This window comes from Brassica oleracea, chromosome C5, assembly GCF_000695525.1.
Source record: "Brassica oleracea var. oleracea cultivar TO1000 chromosome C5, BOL, whole genome shotgun sequence".
Lineage (NCBI taxonomy): Eukaryota > Viridiplantae > Streptophyta > Magnoliopsida > Brassicales > Brassicaceae > Brassica > Brassica oleracea.
Window position 1 is genome coordinate 41,404,109 of NC_027752.1, and position 19,004 is coordinate 41,423,112.

At 39.2% G+C, this 19,004-nt stretch overlaps 4 protein-coding genes and 1 long non-coding RNA gene across 9 annotated transcripts; 4 read left to right on the forward strand and 1 right to left on the reverse strand.

The window, feature by feature from the left end:
• Positions 1-997: 997 nt before the first annotated feature.
• LOC106293412 (A-agglutinin anchorage subunit-like) lies at positions 998-2,419 on the forward strand. Its single transcript, XM_013729093.1, has one exon. It carries the CDS (start codon positions 1,031-1,033, stop codon positions 2,135-2,137), a length of 1,107 nt encoding a protein of 368 aa, XP_013584547.1. The 5' UTR covers positions 998-1,030; the 3' UTR covers positions 2,138-2,419.
• Positions 2,420-10,621: 8,202 nt separating this feature from the next.
• On the forward strand, positions 10,622-11,256 carry LOC106295263. Its single transcript, XR_001260992.1, has 2 exons — positions 10,622-10,726; positions 10,987-11,256. It is a non-coding gene; the product is annotated as an uncharacterized LOC106295263 (long non-coding RNA).
• A 595-nt stretch (positions 11,257-11,851) lies between these two features.
• Positions 11,852-14,223, forward strand: LOC106295261. Of its 2 annotated transcripts, XM_013731118.1 has the most exons (3): positions 11,856-13,174; positions 13,501-13,879; positions 13,962-14,223. In XM_013731118.1, exons 1-2 carry the CDS (start codon positions 12,154-12,156, stop codon positions 13,875-13,877), a joined length of 1,398 nt encoding a protein of 465 aa, XP_013586572.1. In that variant the 5' UTR covers positions 11,856-12,153; the 3' UTR covers positions 13,878-13,879; positions 13,962-14,223. The 2 variants fall into 2 exon arrangements, with proteins under 2 accessions (XP_013586573.1, XP_013586572.1); XM_013731119.1 differs by lacking the exon at positions 13,962-14,223 and having other exon boundaries at positions 11,852-13,174; positions 13,473-13,857.
• Positions 14,224-14,233: 10 nt separating this feature from the next.
• On the reverse strand, positions 14,234-15,783 carry LOC106295262 (protein Iojap, chloroplastic-like). The gene is made up of 5 exons (XM_013731120.1): positions 15,485-15,783; positions 15,122-15,248; positions 14,894-15,032; positions 14,728-14,816; positions 14,234-14,652 (listed from the first exon to the last, which is right to left on the reverse strand). Exons 1-5 carry the CDS (start codon positions 15,719-15,721, stop codon positions 14,531-14,533), a joined length of 714 nt encoding a protein of 237 aa, XP_013586574.1. The 5' UTR covers positions 15,722-15,783; the 3' UTR covers positions 14,234-14,530.
• Positions 15,784-17,359: 1,576 nt separating this feature from the next.
• LOC106293726 lies at positions 17,360-18,597 on the forward strand. Of its 4 annotated transcripts, none has more exons than XR_001260618.1 (3): positions 17,360-18,075; positions 18,168-18,410; positions 18,497-18,597. XR_001260618.1 is itself a non-coding variant. In XM_013729381.1 (3 exons), the coding sequence occupies exons 1-3, from the start codon at positions 18,042-18,044 to the stop codon at positions 18,520-18,522; spliced, it is 306 nt and encodes a 101-aa protein (XP_013584835.1). In that variant the 5' UTR covers positions 17,360-18,041; the 3' UTR covers positions 18,523-18,597. The 4 variants fall into 4 exon arrangements, 2 of the variants coding, with proteins under 2 accessions (XP_013584835.1, XP_013584836.1); XR_001260617.1 differs by having other exon boundaries at positions 18,165-18,410; positions 18,489-18,596; XM_013729381.1 differs by having other exon boundaries at positions 18,165-18,410.
• The last annotated feature ends 407 nt before the right edge of the window (positions 18,598-19,004 follow it).

Here is a 19,004-nt window from a genome sequence, read left to right on the forward strand (position 1 = left end):
ACGAAGGCGGAATAAATATCTTTTTTACCTAACGGTAAATTGGTATACTTTTAAAACTATTGAATTACCTGACAAAAATAATAAAATCATAAATTCAGATAATTTACCCTCCAAAGAAAAGTTAAATAATTATAATATAGACTCTACTCTAAAAAAGTGTACAAGTTTACGAGTCAAAAAGCTATTAGTTAAAAAGAGAGAAATTTTACCCATTCTGTTGGATTGGACGTAACATAAGTATTTCATCTTTCGAGAATGTGGGTTGTGACTTGTGAGGCACAAGTCCAATTCATATGCTACAAATTGTGTTCCTACAATATTAATTACACAGATATCTATACCATAAATTATATTACTCCCTCCCTCCGTTCCTTAGAAAAAAGGTTTATCTCACAAATATGTATTTTTTGTATTTTCTATGAAAAAATTGTAAATTTCAAAAAAATTAATTGATTTTATTGAATTACTATTGTTTAAAAATTATTGAAAATTGAAAATTACATGATACATTTATTATATTAGTTTAATGTGTTTTTTTAATGTGTGAAAATAATAAAAAGTTTATCTCCGTAAAAGAGAGGGAGAGTAAATATTTTTCTACCAGCTGATACAAAAGATAGACATTCAAAACCCGAGAATAACTTATGATTTAAATATATGAAATGAATCATCCAACTTTGGTGTCATCTGGTAAAAAAAACATACAAGTGTGAAGTTAATTACTTAAACAAGTTTTCTTGGTAATCTCGTATCTCTTCTTCACATAGCATTGAAGTTACTGATGGGCGTGTGTACTAATGGTAGATATTATCTCTGCCAGTATCTAACTTTCATCGGTCTATTTGGGCCATTTAAGCCCGACCCGACCAGAACCTCTACCCGAAATGATTGTATCCAGTAAAAGAGAACACGTGTGTTCTGTCTATATGAGAATCTGATCTGAGCTGTATATATTGCTTGTCTCTGTCATCGCCACTTCTCTACAAAAAGAGAAAACTCTTATCTCTCTCTCTCTCAGTATCGACTCTAAATGACGTCGGTTTGCGTTAAAAACGTTGGTACTTCTCCGGAGAAGCTACCCCCGGCGAGTCACTCTCGGAAGAGCTCCAAAACATCAGTTATGAGCCTTGAATCTCAACCGGTGGATCCTCAGTTGGAAGATCCAGTGGACTTTGAGTTTCTTCTCGAAGATCCCGTCACAATGCTAACCGCCGACGAGCTTTTCTCCGACGGAAAGCTAGTCCCGCTTAAATTCTCCAGCGGGACTAATCCGGAGGAGAAGCCTATGGTTCCGGCGGTTAACACAGTACTGGAGAAACCATGCCGAAGATTGGAGATGGAGATCGATCCTTACCTCTTCTCCCCGAGAGCTCCTCGCTGCACCGTGAGGTGGCGTGAGTTATTGGGCCTTAAGAGACTCAACAAAACGCCGGAAGAAGCTTCCCCACCGTCGTCGTCGTCGTCGCGGTTGTCTTCTTCAACTCCAAATCCCAAGACGAGCTCGTTTAGGCAGTTTCTCAACCGGAGCTCCAAATCTACAACCGCATCTCCTCCTCAGGCGATGATAAAAGACTCAGACATCTCCGAGTCGTCAACGTCGATCTCCTCCTCCCGTCTCTCCCTCTCGTCTTCGTCTTCCTCCGGCCACGAGCTCGACGACGTTCCTAGACTCTCTCTAGATCTCGACAACAAACCCAACGCTCCAAACCCCTTCGCTAGGTCACGTGCACACCACCACTTGCGCAACCAAAGGAAGCCACGGCGTCATGATGAGACCACGGAGAGTAGTAATGACACGAGGGCGTTGACGGTGACGGCGGATAGTCCGAGACTCAACGCTTCGGGGAAGATCGTGTTCCATGGACTCGAGAGAAGCTCCAGCAGTCCCGGTAACTTCACCGGCGGACCGAGGATGAAACAGCACCATGGGATGCCGAGATCTCAGTCCGCACACGTCAGAATCACTCCCGTACTTAACGTTCCCGTCTCTTCTCTCCGTGGTGGGCCCAAGTCAGGTCTCTTCTTCGGCCAGCTTTTCACTTCATCTACGTCTGCGAACAGAGCACAGTTACAGAGCAGCAACACTGCCAAGAGCCGTACCAATCGAACCAGGCTTGAACCGACTAGCGAAACCTAAGAAGCGAACCGGTTTCTAATTGTACTTGTCCCGACTTTATTCTTCGTTTTTAGTTGAGGTTTTGATTTAATGGTATTTAGTTTAACCGGGGCGATTTCATCAGATGAGATTTAGATTTGGGTTCAAAATGTAAATAAAGAGAAATATTTGATTTTTCGATTGGTGGTTCTGCATGGAGCGAGTTGTTCGAAACTGGCGAAAACCAGACTGTCATTAATTACTGTGGTGAGAGTGAGAAGTGCTTCCCATGTTCAGAGATAGATTCCAAAGATATTAACCACATGTTTAGAGAACTTAAAAATCTTCTTTTTTTTTTTTGAATTTAAAAAATCATTTTGACTCATTATCTACCATTGTAGTACTTTAACATTAAAAATACTTGTATTTTACACTTTAGAGGAGCGACAACTTTTGTTTTTATTTCTATTTTAATTTGCATGTTAAAGAGACAATCCAAAAGGCAAATCCTCTCCGTATCTGCTTAGTTCATATACTACACCCGTTTAGTTATTTTAATTAGTGCCAACTTAGTTTAATTGTTTAAGGATGAAAAGTCAGGTTTACTGTGATTGGTCATGTGTTGGTGCAGATCAAATTATGAAGTATATTTGGAATAAACGTTATAGTATCGATAGTTTAAGTATATTTGGTTCATATTTAGTTTAGACTTTAGAATAGTTAAACTTGTTTATAACTAAACTGAGGGATTAAACTTGTTTATAACTAAACTGGGGGGCAAATTAGGGAATGGTCAAAGCGTGAAGAAAGATGTCAGTCATATTATTTGCATTTTTCGAGTACATGAAACTGGTTCCAATAATTTTTTGTGTATGAACAAATGCATCACCAAATAAAAGTTGTTCGTCAATCTTGAACATTGTGTTTTCAATCCCATCCGTTGGATTTTTCTTTCTTCCACTCCTCAATTTAGTGACAACAATACATATCATTGTTCCATTTAAACATTTAATGACAACAACACATATCAGAGAGCAAAAATTGGAGCTATGAATGTTTCCTCTATGTGAGAAATCAATCGGTGTTAGTCTAAGATCTCAACTGATTACAACATGTTAAATATCACTAGAAAAACCGCTTGTCAAAACAGCATATCAAACTTTCCACCATTGTACACACATATAATAGAGAAAAGGTGACATGATTATAACAGAAACTACATCTACGTTAATTTTTTTTATTAAAAATAGTCTTGGATTAAAAAGTAGACTTGGAGTTTTGGATGAATGTTTAGTTTTTGTTGAAGTAAGGTGTTCCTAATCTCCGGTTGAATTGAAAAGATGACAAGATTGAAGTTATGGTTGAGCTAAACAATACGAGCACGTGAGACTCATGTGGAGCTGCACTAAGATAACGAGTTGTATATATATGTGTATTCCTTTCGTAATGTTGTAAGCTGATTGTGATATAACATCATAAAAAGAGAGAATTAGAGATATGATAGACAGAGAAAGGCGGAAGAAGTAGATCGCCATTGTTGTATCTTGAGAGCTTGGTTTGAGCTAAGATATCTATAGTGCAGTTGTTGGTACCGTCCAGCCCCGGCGAGAATAGCGGCTTTTCGTTATCGGAGGAGTGCGGTGAACTCCGGGTGACCATATTGTATTTGTGCTCTTTCTTGCTTTATCGTTTCTTGCTTGTGCCATTGACCAAAGTCGTTAGGTTGAAATCAAGCTCGAATCCTAACAGAAGTGGTATCAGAGCTAGGTTTGCGAGCTTAGCGAATCGGCGAAGGAGGTGATTCTTTCAAAATCGATCGGCGAAGGCGGGGACTAAGTCCGATACAGAAAAGTTTGATGGCGATGGAGATTTCTCGCTATGGAAGAGACAGATGTACGTTTTCCTTAGCGTCTCCGGTTTGAAGGATGTTATGATTGAGAAGACGAAGATCGAAGATGAAACAGATGAGGATGAGAAAGATCCAGAGAAGAAAAAGAAGATCGTCAAGGCTGAGATCGCAAGATCTGAGAGAGGCTTGAAGGCGATGAACATCATCTTCCTGAATGTGGGAGATCACGTCTTGAGGAAGATCGAACGGTGCACGACAGCAGCAGAGACATGGGCGATACTGGAGAAATTGTATATGCCTAAATCTCTGCCAAACCATGTTCATGTGCAGTTGAGACTATACAGTTTCAAGATGCAGGAGAATCAAACGGTGGATGACAATATATATGAGTTCTTGAAGATTATTGGTGGCTTGAGCAATTTTAGTATTGAAGTCCCGGAGGAGGTGCAAGCTATATTGCTCCTGAACTCTCTTCCGTCGAGATATGATCAGTTGAAGGAGACGCTCAAGTATGGGCGTGATGTCATCAAGGTAGATGAGGTTGCGAGCCCAGCCAGGTCCAAGGAGAAGGAGTTGAAAGACGTCATAGGCTCTCGGGGCAGTTCAGAAGGACATTTTGCTAGAGGGAGATCAGAAAACAGAGGTTCTCAGAATGGTTATGGGAAGAAGAAGGACTTCAGGTCTAGATCAAAGTCGACAGAAAGGAAGAAGGTATGCTGGATCTGCGGAAAAGAAGGTCACCACAAGAAGCAATGCTACAAGTGGCTTGAGAGGAACAAGCACCGAAATCAGTCAGACAGAGGTGAATCTTCGATGGTAAAGGATGATGCTAAAGACTTAGTGGGGTTGATAGCAGCAGAGGTGAATGTGACCCAGAGGGCTGATGATACAGAAGAATGAATATTAGACACTGGGTGCTCGTATCATATGACTCCTAGGAAGGAGCTGTTTGTGGAGTTACAGGTGGTTACAGAAGGAAAAGTGAGGATGGCAAACAACTCTCTCACCGGGGACAAAGGAATAAGTTCAATCAGATTTCAGAATCCAGACAGTACGACTTTCCTTCTCCACGAAGTTAGATATATGCCCGACATTGGGAGAAACCTGATTTCTCTAGGAACACTAGAGAATAAAGCTTGTGAGTTCAAGGCTTCAAATGGTATTATGAAGATCTTTTTGGGTTGCACGCTTATCATGAGGGGCTACAGGAAAGGGTCTGATACTTTGTATTTTCTGAGAGGTTATGCACTAAAGTCAGAAAACAATTCAAGTGAGTAGTCAGATGTGGTGTCTGGAGGGCCAGACAAGGATCAAACTCAGTTGTGGCACAGTTGGCTTTGTCACGTGGGAAAGAGAGGTCTCGAGATGTTAGTCAAAAAGGGATACATAGTGAGTGAACACGTTTCAGAGATGAAGTTTTGTGAGGATTGTGTTATTGGGAAGACTCACAAATTCAGTTTTGGACCTGCTCAACACCTGACTAAGGAGAGACTTGACTACATACATTCATACCTATGGGGATCACCCAATGTTCCGATGAGTCTTGGGAGGTGTCAGTATTTCGTCTCGTTTACTGATGATTGGTCATGAAAGGTTTGGGTTTATTTTCTCAAGACAAAGGATGAAGCGTTTCAACGGTTTGTTGAGTGGAAGAAAATGGTGGAAGTTCAAGTAGAGAGGAAAGTGAAGAAGCTACGTACAAATAATGGGCTAGAATTTTGCAATCTGAGGTATGATCAGTTTTGCAGAGATGAGGGCATTGTCAGGCATCGCAGGAACAGTCTCAAGTGTCTCCTATGCAAAGTAAAGTTCAGGAGGATGCAACGGGTTCTAAGGAGATTCTTGCGACAGAGACTGATGGTGATTATTAGCTGGCAAGAGATAGGTCAAGAAAAACTCTGAAGCCAACAACGAAGCTTCAAGACTATCATGTCTACCCTGAAGATGAAGACATAGCAGGGTTTGCGTATATGATGGGAGAGGTCACTTATAGAGAAGCTATTGAGGGCCTTGACAGTGATAAGTGGACAGAGGTGTCAGATGATGAAATGACTTCGTTAAAGAAGAATGGTACGTGGGATCTGGTGGATCGAAACAAAGACCAGAAGCCCATAGGCTGCAATTGGATATTCAAGAAGAAATAAAGTGTTACAAAAGAAGAATGTCTCAGGTTCAAAGCAAGGCTAGTGGCGAAAGGGTATTCTCAGAAAGAGGGTATCGATTACCAAGAGATCTTCTCTCCAGTGGTGCAGTTAGTGTCAATTCGAATCATCTTGTCTGCGGTAGTTCATTTTGACATGGAGTTGCAGCAGATGGATGTGAAGACCACATTTCTTCATGGTTACTTGGAGGACACAATATACATGGATCAACCTGAGGGGTATGAAGACAAATAGCATCCAGAGAAGGTGTGTTTGCTGAAGCGTTCTCTGTACGGTTTGAAACAGTCACCGCGACAGTGGAATCAACGTTTTGATCAGTTCATGCTGAAGAATAGCTACGCCAGAAGTGAATTTGACAGCTGTGTGTATTTCAAGGAACTAAAGGATGGAGAATGTGTGTATCTTTTGTTGTACGTTGATGATATTCTCATTGCGTCAAAGAACCATATACAAATAGAGGAGTTAAAGATGTTATTAAACTCAGACTTTGAGATGAAGGATCTCGGGGAAGCCAAGAAAATATTGGGTATGGAGATACATAGAGATCGAGCAAAGGGAGTTTAGACAGTGTCTCAAGAAGGATACACATACTGAAGGTACTTGGAAATTTCAAGATGGAGCAAGCTAAGGCGGTTAGTACTCCCATGTGTACTCATTTTGCTTTAAGGGAAGCTACGGAGATAGAGCTGCGAGATCAAGCTGAAGCTATGAGAATGTTCCTTATCAGAGTGCATTAGGGAGTTTAATGTACTCTATGATATGTACGCGTCCAGACATGGCCTTTGCAGTAGGTCTTGTGTGCAGATACTTGAGTAGACCGATCAAGGAGCATTGGCAAGCAGTGAAGTGGTTGCTCAGATACTTGAGAGGTTCGTTCAAGACTCGATTGGTGTTCATAAAGGAAGGATAGTGTACGGTTCGTGGCTACTGTGATGCAGATTATGCATGAGATGCTGACAAGGGCATCTCTACAACAGGAATGGTCTTCACCGTTGGAGGGAATCCAGTAAGCTGCAGGTCTAGTTTATAGAAGGTAGTGGCGTTGTCATCTACAGAGTCTGAATACATAGCTTTGTCAGAGGCGTCAAGAGAGGCAGTTTGGTTAAAAGGGTTTATAAATGAGCTTGGGTACAATCAATAAGCTATAAGGATCTATTGTGATTCTTAGAGCGCTATTGCACTGGCTAAGAATGCAGTATGTCATGAACGAATGAAGCATGTGCAGACGAAGTGCCATTTTGTTCGAGATTTGATTGTTGATGGATGGGTTCAAGTGATGAAGATTGTAACCGAGTACAATCTAGCAGATATTTTCACAAAGGTGTTACCCGTTGGCAAGTTCAAAGGAGCTTTGGATTTGCTAAGAGTAACTAAAGGTTGAAGAGTTGAAGTGTATAAGTTGTAAAGGCTGAGAGGTTTTCTCAGGATATGAAGCTGAACGGGTTTGCTTAGAGTAAAGAGAGTTGATGTATTGGTGACGAGGATGAAGTTTAAGGTGGAGCTGATAAGGAACAAGGTGGAGTGTTGAAGTAAGGTGTTCCTAATCAGTTTAATGCTCCGGTTCAATTGAAGAGATGACAAGATTGAAGTTATGATTGAGCTAAACCATACAAGCACGTGAGACTCACGTGGAGCTGCACTAAGATAACGAGTTGTATATATACTTGTATTCCTCTCTTAATGTTGTAAGCTGATTGTGATATAATATCATAGAGCGAGAGAATTATAGATAAGATAGAAAGAGAAAGGTGGAAGAAGTAGATCACCATTGTTGTATCTCGAGAGCTCGGTTTAAGCTAAGATTTTTATAGTGCAGTTGCTGGTACCGTCCAGCCCCGACGAGAATAGCGGCTCTTCCTTATCGGAGGAGTGCGGTGAGCTCCAGGCGATCAAATTGTATTTGCGCTTTTTCTTACTTTATCGTTTCTTGCTTGTGTCATTGATCGAAGTCGTTAGGTTGAAATCAAGCTCGAATCCTAACAGTTTCACTAAAAATACGAATTTACAAAACATGTAATTCTATGGAAGTATTTCATTTTCACTAATTTACATTACAAGCATGTTGTTTGATTTAGAATACTCCATTCGTTTCGAATTAAATGTCGTTTTAGAGCAAAATTTTCGTTTCAAAATTAATGTCGTTTTATGATTTTAATGCAAAATTTATTGACTTTTTATTCTAATCTATTTTTTATTAGTTAAAATCTGGTTAGATGTATAGGTAATGATGTTTTTATCTAGTAAATAGATAAACTTAAATGTTTTATTAATCTGTGTGTCAAAGTTTAGAACGACAAGTAAAATGAAACAGAAAGATTATCAAATATACCGTATATACAATAAAATAAATGGACTCAAAAAATCTATTACGGTCTTTTGACTAGCTTTTGAAATTATAGGGACCCATCGGCTTCGTGGTTATTTTATTTGTCTTTTGGCTGTCATATTCGACCAAAATTGGTACGTACGTACAATACAACCACAGTGTTAATCACTGATTACTACAACACAAAAGGTTCAACCACTTATTTCTACACCGTACTCACGAATTAAAATTAATGTTCTCACGAGTCGCATTCTATGAACAATAAGCAAAATATGAAAATAACCAGTTATGCTCTAAAGAGTTACAAAACCGTACTCACGAATACAAGTGGATGTTCTCACTAGTCGCATCGACGCATTCTATGAACAATATGCAAAATACGAAAATAACTAGTTTTTTTGTGTAAAAAATGAATAACTAGTTACGTTTAAAGAGTTACAAAACATTGACATGAATTGATGCAATTATATATACATTAGTACACTTTTAAACGTTCTATAATACTTGTTTGTATCAAGGGACAAGTGTACAAAATCAAATGTAAAATAACATATCGTTTGGAATAAGAAATAATAAATCCAAAAAAGTAGTAACAAGGATAATAAAATATAAAAAACAAAGTTGGGGAAATGAAGTAGAGAACGTGATGGTTCCCAGTCTTGCGCCCTCTGGCTAGATTCTCTATTACCAGTTTGATTCTCATGGTGCTTTTATTCAAATGTTTTTTTGCTATTTTCTCTATATCTCTACATCCATTTATTTATTGATACTTTCTGCATTATTTATTGGGATAACTTGAGAGTCACGACAAATGGCCTAAGTAGAAAAGGCCGACAAGAAAGGAGGAATTAGTTAGGAATAAATACCGAGTTAAGTATGTAAACTGGACATTAACATGTTATGGTTTTCACTTCTTCATAAAAAGACAAATACCAGAATCCAAAACTAGTCCAGTATAAAGACCCTGTAAACCTAGCTAGTCTACTTCTTGTTGTTTCTGTGAGATTTGACTATGTCATTGGAAAATGAATCTGTGACATAGTGGGATATACAACTTTTTCATTTTTCAGAAGAGACATTACCTAGTCTAAGAACTAGGACGATCCACGTCCTTATCCTAATTTGGCGACAATTGCTAAACTATTAATGGTGCGAGCGTGACAACGATGCAATGTATATCAAATGCAGAAAATATAATAATTTCATTGCATTAAGCCAGGTTGGTGATAGCCAGAGCCGTGCCTATATGATTGAAAAAGAAACAATGGCTTAGAGGATCAATTTGATTTCATATAAATTTTGGAGACATATTTACAAATACTTTTTCATATGGTTTAAATATTTGTTTCTTCTTACAAAATTATTGTTTATTTCTAATACCTCACTTGTTTATATTTAACTTCACGAAAATAAATTATATTTTCATTAACTTCATATATAGCATTGGCAGATAACTTTTGTTGCATTTTTACTTACTTAACAAAGTTATACTACATAACTTTAAATAAATATATTACTGCATTATGGATCATAATTCTATATAAAATTATATTTTTGTTGTAACAAACAGTTTATTTATAAATTAATTTCTGTAAAAGTTTATTTATAATAAAATATCTATTTTTTGTAAATTTTTTAATTGTGTTTAGGGTAGCAAAAATTCCTCTGGTGGTAGCTCCTCTCATTGCATTTACTCAGGTTTGGAGTTATGTTTAGTTTTGTTAAGAGCATGCAAGAAAAATCTAGTAATCTTTATAATGGCATTTAGTGAAAGTGAATGGAACCAAGGGGACACAGGTTGAGCTGTATTGCCTGCAGAAAAAAGAGAGGGCAGGTTGAGCTGGGTTATTAGCTGTTTGACGCAGTGAATCAGATGCCAAATTCAATAATAAATATTTATTGTTTAATTATTTGTACAGTGAGAAGCAGAAAAAAGAAAGAAGGATAAAAAGAAGTGACAAAAATGTATATGTGATTGCAATGGGAATGAGGATGGATATGAGTTTATTACTGTTAAAGTCAAATTTGGAACTTTTGTATAAGAAGAAGAAACAGTACTTTGCTTTGTCTTCTTCTCATTATCTCTCTCTCGGTGTACATATTTGTACACGTACTTTATTGTTCTTCTTATAATTAATTTCAAATCCTTAGATGGGCCTTTGGAATGTTTGGCCCGTTTAAAAAAACAGGGCCTTATCGCCGAAACCCTAGCTATATAAGATTGAGTGGAGCGCTCGACGAACAACACAGCGGAGGAGAATCTGACTTTCGGCGACTTGACGATGAGGGCGAAGGTACGAAAATTACCTCTGTAACCTCTGCTCGTTTCGATTTACGAATTGCGACAAGGCTCTCTATAGGTTTCCTTGTTAGTATTACGTATTGTACATTGATTCTCTTACATTTAGCGGAACTTTAATGGATGCTGAGTATCGTTCGTTTTATGAGTGAAATTGCTAATTGGTTTTGCATTTGGCTTACAGTTATTGATTCTTGTCATTAACTGGTTGGAGTGATGTCTATCGTTGTGCTTTGTTCGTATTTTTGATTGCAGTGGAAGAAGAAGCGCATGAGGAGACTGAAGAGGAAGCGCAGGAAGATGAGACAGCGATCCAAGTAGTCTCTGTGTCTCCATGCCTATCCATAAATCTCTGAACCTTTATGTTTTGTGGTTTTTACGTTTGAGTTGGAACAATCGTTTGTAGAACATGTTTCGATCACTCCCTTTTATTTATCTACACGGAGCAGAGATTTATCTTATTTTTTTTTGGATCTGTTTATTTGAGGGCTTGTGAGTGCAAGTAACGGTTTTCTAGAGGCTTGATGAGTGATCTAAGAAAAGCAACATTGCCATTTGCATATTACATAGGATAATAGGATAGGACTAACTCCGACTATATAAGTTTAACGGGGACTATCGTCTGTACAAGTTCAAGGCTTGTCTTTCACGTCACGGTGCATGTGTCTGATCGTCGGTTGTTGCAGCAGAGGCTGACGCATTTTTCCCTTTTCAATAGCTTGGCTCAAATAGAATTGACGCAATCATGAAGAAGAGGTTAATATGTTGCTAAGAAGAGGATGGAATGAGACCCGGGAGTAGACAAAAAGAAGAGCTCACCAACTTTTATCCCGTTGAAGATTTGATGGATTGTCTTGCTCCTGCTCTTTGCAAAATAGTCTTATGTCATTAGGACTTGAACATAGCCAATGTTCGCTTTCAGTTAACCACTCTCTTCTCTTCCGTTTGTCCAAATCCCATTTCTGAACATTCAAATGTATCCGTCACTAAAATCCCAAAGTTCAAATCTTCTGAACTTTAAAATTGAAAAAAACAAAAAAACAATATGGGGGCCATTATATAAAATAAACGATTCTCGAGGGGCTTCAAATAGTTTTCGAAAAATATTGAAGAACAGAGTCCGCACCATTCATAAAAACCTTTGATTTTTACTCTCTCCTCTCAATCAATCGGACAAAAATCAAATTCCCGACAGAGATTGGTTTAAAAAAAAGCCTTCACCTTTGACATATCTCGTCTCAACTTCTGTCCTTCCCCTGCGCTTACTTGTCCTTGCTCTGGTAGGGCGATTGCTCAATCTCTGATTCCTCTCCGTCAAAGTTTCAGTCTTTCCTCGTATCTCAGCACATAAAGATGATCCCTTTCAGAAGCATCGATGATGGGTTGAGAATCTTCTAATTGCTTTAGGTCTCTCTCCTTTCGATGGCAGCGAATGGTCTCCCTACATTGGGTCGCGTCAAGCTCTGTGATTTACTTCCCACCGAAGGCTTACCTTCCGATTCCTACAAGCTAGCCGTCTCAACACTATCTCAATCCTTAGCACAATACTCCGCCGCAATCATCCAGTTCCCCTCCGCCGACGCAGCCCTCCTCAGATCCGGCCTCGACTCCGCAAGACTCTATTTCCACCAACGTGACTCGTACCCCTCCACAAACGACTCGAGAGAATGGTGCAAAACCTCTGGATACTACTCAGACCCTCACTCATGGCAAGAGAGCTACGAGTACAGACCTGGCTTGACCTTCACCGAGGCGGCTGCTGCCTCCATGGAGTTCCCTCCTTCTGGTTTGCCTGACATCTTTGGTTTGTTAGGGAAAGCTTCTCGTTTGGTTCTTGACGCGATTGGTTTCTATCTGAATCTGAGAAGCTCTCCTTTTACCGAGATTCTTGATAATGTCCCCTTGAGGAGTAACGAGGTTTCTTCCTCCGTGTTGTCTGTTTGCTGCTACGCGAGGCCTTCGTTTCATCATCATCATAACTTGGCTGAAGACGAGCAGCTTCTCTTGTACTCAGATCACGACCACCAGCTCGACAAGAGTCTGATCTCCTTTGTGAAGTCGGATAAGGCCGGGCTGCACGTTAGGGACATGCACGGGCAGTGGATTCTGGTGGATGTGGATCTTGGGCCTCAAGAGGCTGTTGTCTACCCGGGGCTGGCTCTTTACCAGGCGACGGCTGGCTATGTGAGTCCTGCGGTGTATAGAACTGATTTTAACAGTATGCAAGGGAGTATAGAAGGGAGATTCTCCTTGGCTTTTAAACTCATGCCTAAGTCGATGACTAATCTGAGCTGCTCGGAGATGAGAGCGGCGGGACATGGTGTTGATGCTCAGTTTCTGATTCCGGTTTCGGTTGATGACTTTATGCAGAGGCCTCACTCGAATGATGAGCTCTTTAACAGACAGACTTTGCAGAGCTTCACTGTCCCTCAGTCACAGGATGGTATAACAGTTTACTCTTTTCAATCTTAACGCTTTGTTTTTACTAGGCATGCGGGTTCGGGGTAGTTCAGTTCGATCAAAATCTCACCGAATTGAACCGGAAAAAGTTTTGTTGTTTTTGAAAAACGGAACTAATCGATTACCGAACCGAAAACCGAAGTTTTTTTATAAACCTGCTGAATTGAACCGAACTAAGCAAAATTTCGGTTTGGTTCGGTTATAAACCGCAGGCCTAGTTTCCATAGCAGATAGAAGAAGGTTGTTTAATTTACACATTAACAAGAAGTTTTGAATGACAGAAGGTTCTTCATTTGATGGATGGTATAGGATCTATGAAACAGATGAAAAAGAGGAAGAAGAGCGACTCAAGATTAAAACCTCTCCCACCATCGAAGCGGCTGAGGTTAGAAGCGCAGAGAGTTCTCAAGGAACGAGTTCAGGAGATTGCAGATAAGAAAGGAATCAAGCTCAGATTCTGCAACCCCAAGGACTGCGAGAGTAACCACAATACAATGAACAGCCCTTGCGCGCATATTAAAATGGAGATAGGCTGGCCTCAGGGAGTTCCATTTGTTCATCCTCACGACCTCCCAAACAAAGCTAAAATCGGGTTCCTTGAGACGTATGAGCCAGGATGGTCTGAAACACATTATATGGAGCTTAGTCTCTCAGAAGCCGCTCAAGGAAACCAACACGTGACTTAACTGTAAGTTATTCTTTTATCCAACAACTCATTTCTCTCTCACTGTTACTTGAGGTTATACCAGTTCAATGATTTTTTATTACAGGAGATGAGAGAGTTCCAGTCTTGGTCTCTTGTTTGCCTGGACTGTTCCGGTTATACAAGTCAGGGTCAGTGATTGCACATTGCTATGTATGAGCTATGGAAACATCAGAGACGAGATAAAGCTGTGTGAATGGCTCTTATTATTTTGACTCATTGTACATTTCATCTCTGTATGATATATATCAGTATAGCATGTTCTGTGTTATTCTCCTTCTGTGCACACAAAAACATCATATGGTTTAAATAAGATTTGAATTCTTTCATTTGAACATCAACTAAAAATATTCTATCTAATTGACTGTTGAAGTGAAATTACACAGCTGAAGTACATAACACCATGAAGAGCAGCCAGCCTTAATGAAAGATGGTCTCACTCTAATCTATAAAGAAACTACAAAAACATGTTCCAGATCCCCTGAGTGTTGTTGAAACCATCTAAAGTCCATCAACCCCTTAAGCCGAGAGCTGTGTAAAAGCATTCAGAACAATGCCACTGATCAACAGACTTCTTACAAACTATTTGCCTTTTTCTTTTTTTTTTTGTTTCTGGAGCAGATAGTATCATCATCATCAGCTTCGAGGTGGTGGCTCATCTTGAAACGGAAGTGGAACTGACATAGCATTCCCGTAGAAATCTTCCAAGTTATAGAAGGTTCTTTGCGGAGGTAAGAAAATATGGATCACCACATCACCTGAAAAGCATACAATCAAACAAACATAAACTGTCATCTTTCTTATTCCAAACCCAAAGCAAGAAAGAAACTCACCAAAGTCCAACAACGTCCATGCATTTGGCTTCACATCTCCATTAGCAACTCTCCCATACTTCTTCTCAGCCAGGTCTCTCATCCTAGAACTGCATCATAATGAGAGAGTCTGTTTAGGAGATGGTTTTGCAAGTGAAATAGAGAAAGTCTTCATAGATCTCTCTACCCGATTGCATCGATTTGAGGGCGGGAAAATGCAGTGGTTAAGATGAAAAAACGAGTCCAGTAGACGAGAGGCTTCACAAAGAGAACCTTAATGTCTCCAGCTTTCACTTCACTAGCAACTTTAGCCATTTCAACAGCAACTGCAAAGAGTGGATAACCATCACCATATATTAATATTCAGATTCTCCATTAGCCAATAAGTAGAAACATAGTCTTTAGGCTTTCTTACATGCTAAACTTTCAGCGTCGTCATCAACCTCAGCTGCTGGAGACTTTAGATCGTCGCTCTTGTAAACAACTTTCCCGTATTTGTTGAACAGTTCGTCGAACATCTCGTCACTATCTTCACTTACATCCTACACAATGCAGTTTTATCATCAACATCAAACTCAGAAATCAATTGGGTGACTTGTAGCAATTCTCAAGATGTTAAAAAGGTTGAAACTTCGAAACAAGAAGAGGAAAAGTTGTAAACTTTAATTGAGTTTCATGTAAACTAAACAAAACATGAAAACCTAATCTTCCTTACAAGAAACACAAGTAGGAAGGAAACTTGCGAGAACAGAGAAGCGGTTTGGAGTTTGAAACGTACCGAGAGGAAGCCATCTTCAGCTTCCTTTCCCACGGCGAAGCTCTTCGAGTTACTGAGAGTTGTCTGAACTCTGCCTCCTCTAGAGAGTCGCAAAGGGAAATTATATGGTGCAGAGAGATCTCCATTGTTGAGGCATAACAGTGATGAAGAAGAAAGCTTTCTAGGTATTTGAGAGGACCAACATGTTAATCGAGAACCCCCGGTAAGCGGAGCTCCGGCGACGGTGGAAGATGCCATTGTCTCGCTGGTAAGCAGACAGTTTCGAATACACACTGGTCGCCCCGTTTAGAACAGAAGCGGATAAGATATTTGTCCTTTAACCCTATCCTGCTTCTTCTTCTTTTTCCCTGTTTTAACCTTTTTTACCAGACTGTAATTTTTTTAAAAGTCGATTGCATTTGTAATCTTACACAAATATATGGTAAAAAAGGTGAATGTAATAATTTCTGTGGAATTTTTCTACGAAGATTCAAATCAAACTTGAATAAAAAAATGGTCTTTTATCGTAAAAAAATAATTAGAAGCTTCAAATCCTAAAATAGAAATGGAAATTAAAAAATAATATGTATTTTTAAACAGTAATGTTAATGTCAACCTTTCTCAAAAAAATGAATGTTTGTAAAGTTGTGTTCTATAAATGACTTATTTGTCAAATAACCAAAAAAATTGAAAATCAGATTTTGGAAGAGAAAGTAAGAGAAGGGAGAGTTTTAGTTAGTTAATGTATTTATTTTCTTTTGTTGTATATAGAGTACAATTTCTCTTCTATAAACAAGCCCATGATACACCAAAAAAAAAGGGCATGTTGAGGATGGGCTTGTTTATAGTATAAAGTGAAATTAGGCCTTAGTTCAAACAAGGTCAACTTCAGTTGTGAAGTCTATAAAATTGCCTGTTGAGGTTTTATCTCGATAAATACAGAGATCGTGTATTGGGCTTATTTTGGAGTTTAAAGTCTAACTGGGTTTTAATTCCAACGAACCCAACTTTTAAATTCCATAAGCCGACTGTTCTCCATCATGAGAAATTCTTGGGTCATCCCTTGGATTCACCGACCAATAATATTTGATTCTGTAGCTATCAACTCAGATCTGCGACTTTCACAGTGACTTACTTCAAGTAGATGTTATGTTTCTACGACGAAGCTTTGTTGAAGAGGTAATTAAGTTCGAAAGTCGTTGAATTATGATCAGAAACTGGATAAAAATTCTGATCGGTTTAGCGTAAACCAGCCTCTTAGAGAAATCGATAGATCTGTCAACAAAACAATTCAAAAGCCAAAACGTTAAACCATAATTCAGTAGAATTATAGTTCAAAACCAATCGAATTTCGCATAATTCAAGTCAACTCGTGAGCATGGAGATCCGAAAACACGAGTCCAAGTCAAATCTAAATAAAACGACAACGGATTCGATTTTAGCTAAGGTAGAAAGAGAGTACCTTGTCAAGGATGATACAACGACAATTGTGAGACAGAGCAACCGATATATATAACTCTTCGATCTGATCGGAATAAAAAAAGACCGATCAGCCAGAGAGTTCTCTCTCTCTCTTTCTCTCTCTGTGGTTTGAGAGGTAATGAGAAGGCGGAAATGTTTTATACAGTCATTATAACGCTTCCCGTTATAACAGCAATATAAACGACGTTAGGTCTGACGGAGTCACGTGGTGGATTGATGGATGGATCTCTAGTTTAGTTGCTTTCTAGTGTAAGGTAACAGCGAGGTTTATCCGTTTAGCGGCGCTAAAGGTAACTAAAATAATACACACACGCACAAAAATTATTATTTAATTTGTTCTATTGTTTTTAATCCATGTATGCTTTTGTTTTTATCGTGTTCGACAAAATTATTTGATATTTTATTTTTTTTTTTTGAAAAGACTTTCATTAATTTAAACGCAGAAAAATAGAAAAAGGTTCAGAAGCCCATATGATCTTCAGTTACAAAACAAGACCCAGTTAATAAAAACAAAATATTGCCCATAGTTAAGAAACCCATTGCAGTTTAGCCCAAAACGGATTTGGAAACGTTTGATGAGAAATAACGAGACGGAGAATGGAGCAATCAAGCGGAGACGATGGTAGGATCACAAGCAAGAAACCATAATTGGAGGAGCTGTGAACAAGTTGTTGGGTTGACTTCCCGGAGACTGTTGATGCGGTCTTTAATTTGACAATCAACAAGACGGAGCAACACGTCAGGAGATCGGAAAGTGTGTCGATGAAGTCTAGAATTTCTTTCAGCCCAAACCCAGTAGATGATCGCTTGCCAGGCTAGCAGGAGAAGACGACGCCGGAATCTGTTACCAGAGAGTGTGTGCATCTGACTTAGTGAGCGATCCCATGTCCTCAAAGGATTCAAAGTGAATCTTGTGGCCATAGTTGACCATAGTTCCCACGAGTAAGGGCAATCAAAATAGAGGTGATCTCGACTCTCTGGATGAAGACCACAGAGAAGACAGTTAGTATCAGTTTGCAAACCCCAGGACTGGAGACGATTGCGAGTTGGGCAGCGGTTCAGAACCACCAGCCACACCATAAAACAATGCTTAGGAATGCCTCCTTTAATCCACACTGCTTTAGTCCAAGGTATATGAGTATAGTCTCCTCTCAGTTTTTGATAAACTAGCCCAGTAGTGTATTTTGCGCTAACTATTCTATCAATTTCCCAAACGTAGAAGTCATCAGCAGTAGATATTGTCAGGCCAGAGAGGAAAGCAAGAATGCTTACTTGATTTTCAGACCTTGCCGGTGGCAGAAGCCAGTGACCATTGTCATACAAGCTTGCGATGGTTGCATCTTGTCTTATACCAAGCCTAGTTCTTCTACCTCCTGTCATGAGTTCACAAATCTTTCCTTCCGGGTACCAGTTATCTGTCCAGAATCTGCAGTCTCTGCCACTCTCAATCTTAAGTTTAATCCAGGTAAACATTACATCTCTCATTTTGATTAACTTATTAGTTAGCCAAGAGTACTTTCTATTAGGCTTAACTGTCCAGAAGTTGCTCAGATTCCCTGACAGGATTTCCGTCTTGAACCACGCCACCCAAACTGAACCCGATTGAAAGAACAACAGCCAAATAAGCTTCAACGTGCAAGCTCTGTTCCAGGTATACAAATCCTACCTTGGAAGTGTGATAAATGGGATCAATGATATATAAGACTTGGAAATGGGATGGACTACTAGGGTTCCCAAATTGGCATAGATCATTAATCATCATATACCCATAAAAAAATGTCGCATTCTTTGATGCGTACATAACGAAAAATGCCAAAAAAACTTCAATGTCACAGTCTCACGTAGGTCATATATCCCACGGAATCAAGTCGATATAATTTATGAGCTACTTGGCTAGACAGACACACACATGTCTCTGCCTGTATATGTCAATATATAAATCTATGTATTTTATATGGAGCAAACAAGTTTGGTTTGGGAAGTGTGATAAATTGGACAAGTTCATGTAATTATAGAGGAAAAGAAGAAGAGAGGGACACATCCAAATAATACAAACGCG

Excerpts from the sequence above, each read along its gene's own strand:
- LOC106293412 (XM_013729093.1), top strand. The coding sequence starts at position 1,031 with ATGACGTCGGTTTGCGTTAAAAACGTTGGTACTTCTCCGGAGAAGCTA.
- LOC106295261 (XM_013731118.1), top strand. The coding sequence starts at position 12,154 with ATGGCAGCGAATGGTCTCCCTACATTGGGTCGCGTCAAGCTCTGTGAT. Across the intron at positions 13,175-13,500 it reads TGTCCCTCAGTCACAGGATG|GATCTATGAAACAGATGAAA; the intron begins GTATAACAGTTT and ends TGGATGGTATAG.
- LOC106295262 (XM_013731120.1), bottom strand. The coding sequence starts at position 15,721 with ATGGCATCTTCCACCGTCGCCGGAGCTCCGCTTACCGGGGGTTCTCGA. Across the intron at positions 15,249-15,484 it reads CTGAAGATGGCTTCCTCTCG|GATGTAAGTGAAGATAGTGA; the intron begins GTACGTTTCAAA and ends TGCATTGTGTAG. Across the intron at positions 14,653-14,727 it reads ATGGACGTTGTTGGACTTTG|GTGATGTGGTGATCCATATT; the intron begins GTGAGTTTCTTT and ends TATGCTTTTCAG.
- LOC106293726 (XM_013729381.1), top strand. The coding sequence starts at position 18,042 with ATGCCTCCTTTAATCCACACTGCTTTAGTCCAAG. Across the intron at positions 18,076-18,164 it reads CCACACTGCTTTAGTCCAAG|AAGTCATCAGCAGTAGATAT; the intron begins GTATATGAGTAT and ends TCCCAAACGTAG. Across the intron at positions 18,411-18,496 it reads CAATCTTAAGTTTAATCCAG|ATTCCCTGACAGGATTTCCG; the intron begins GTAAACATTACA and ends GAAGTTGCTCAG.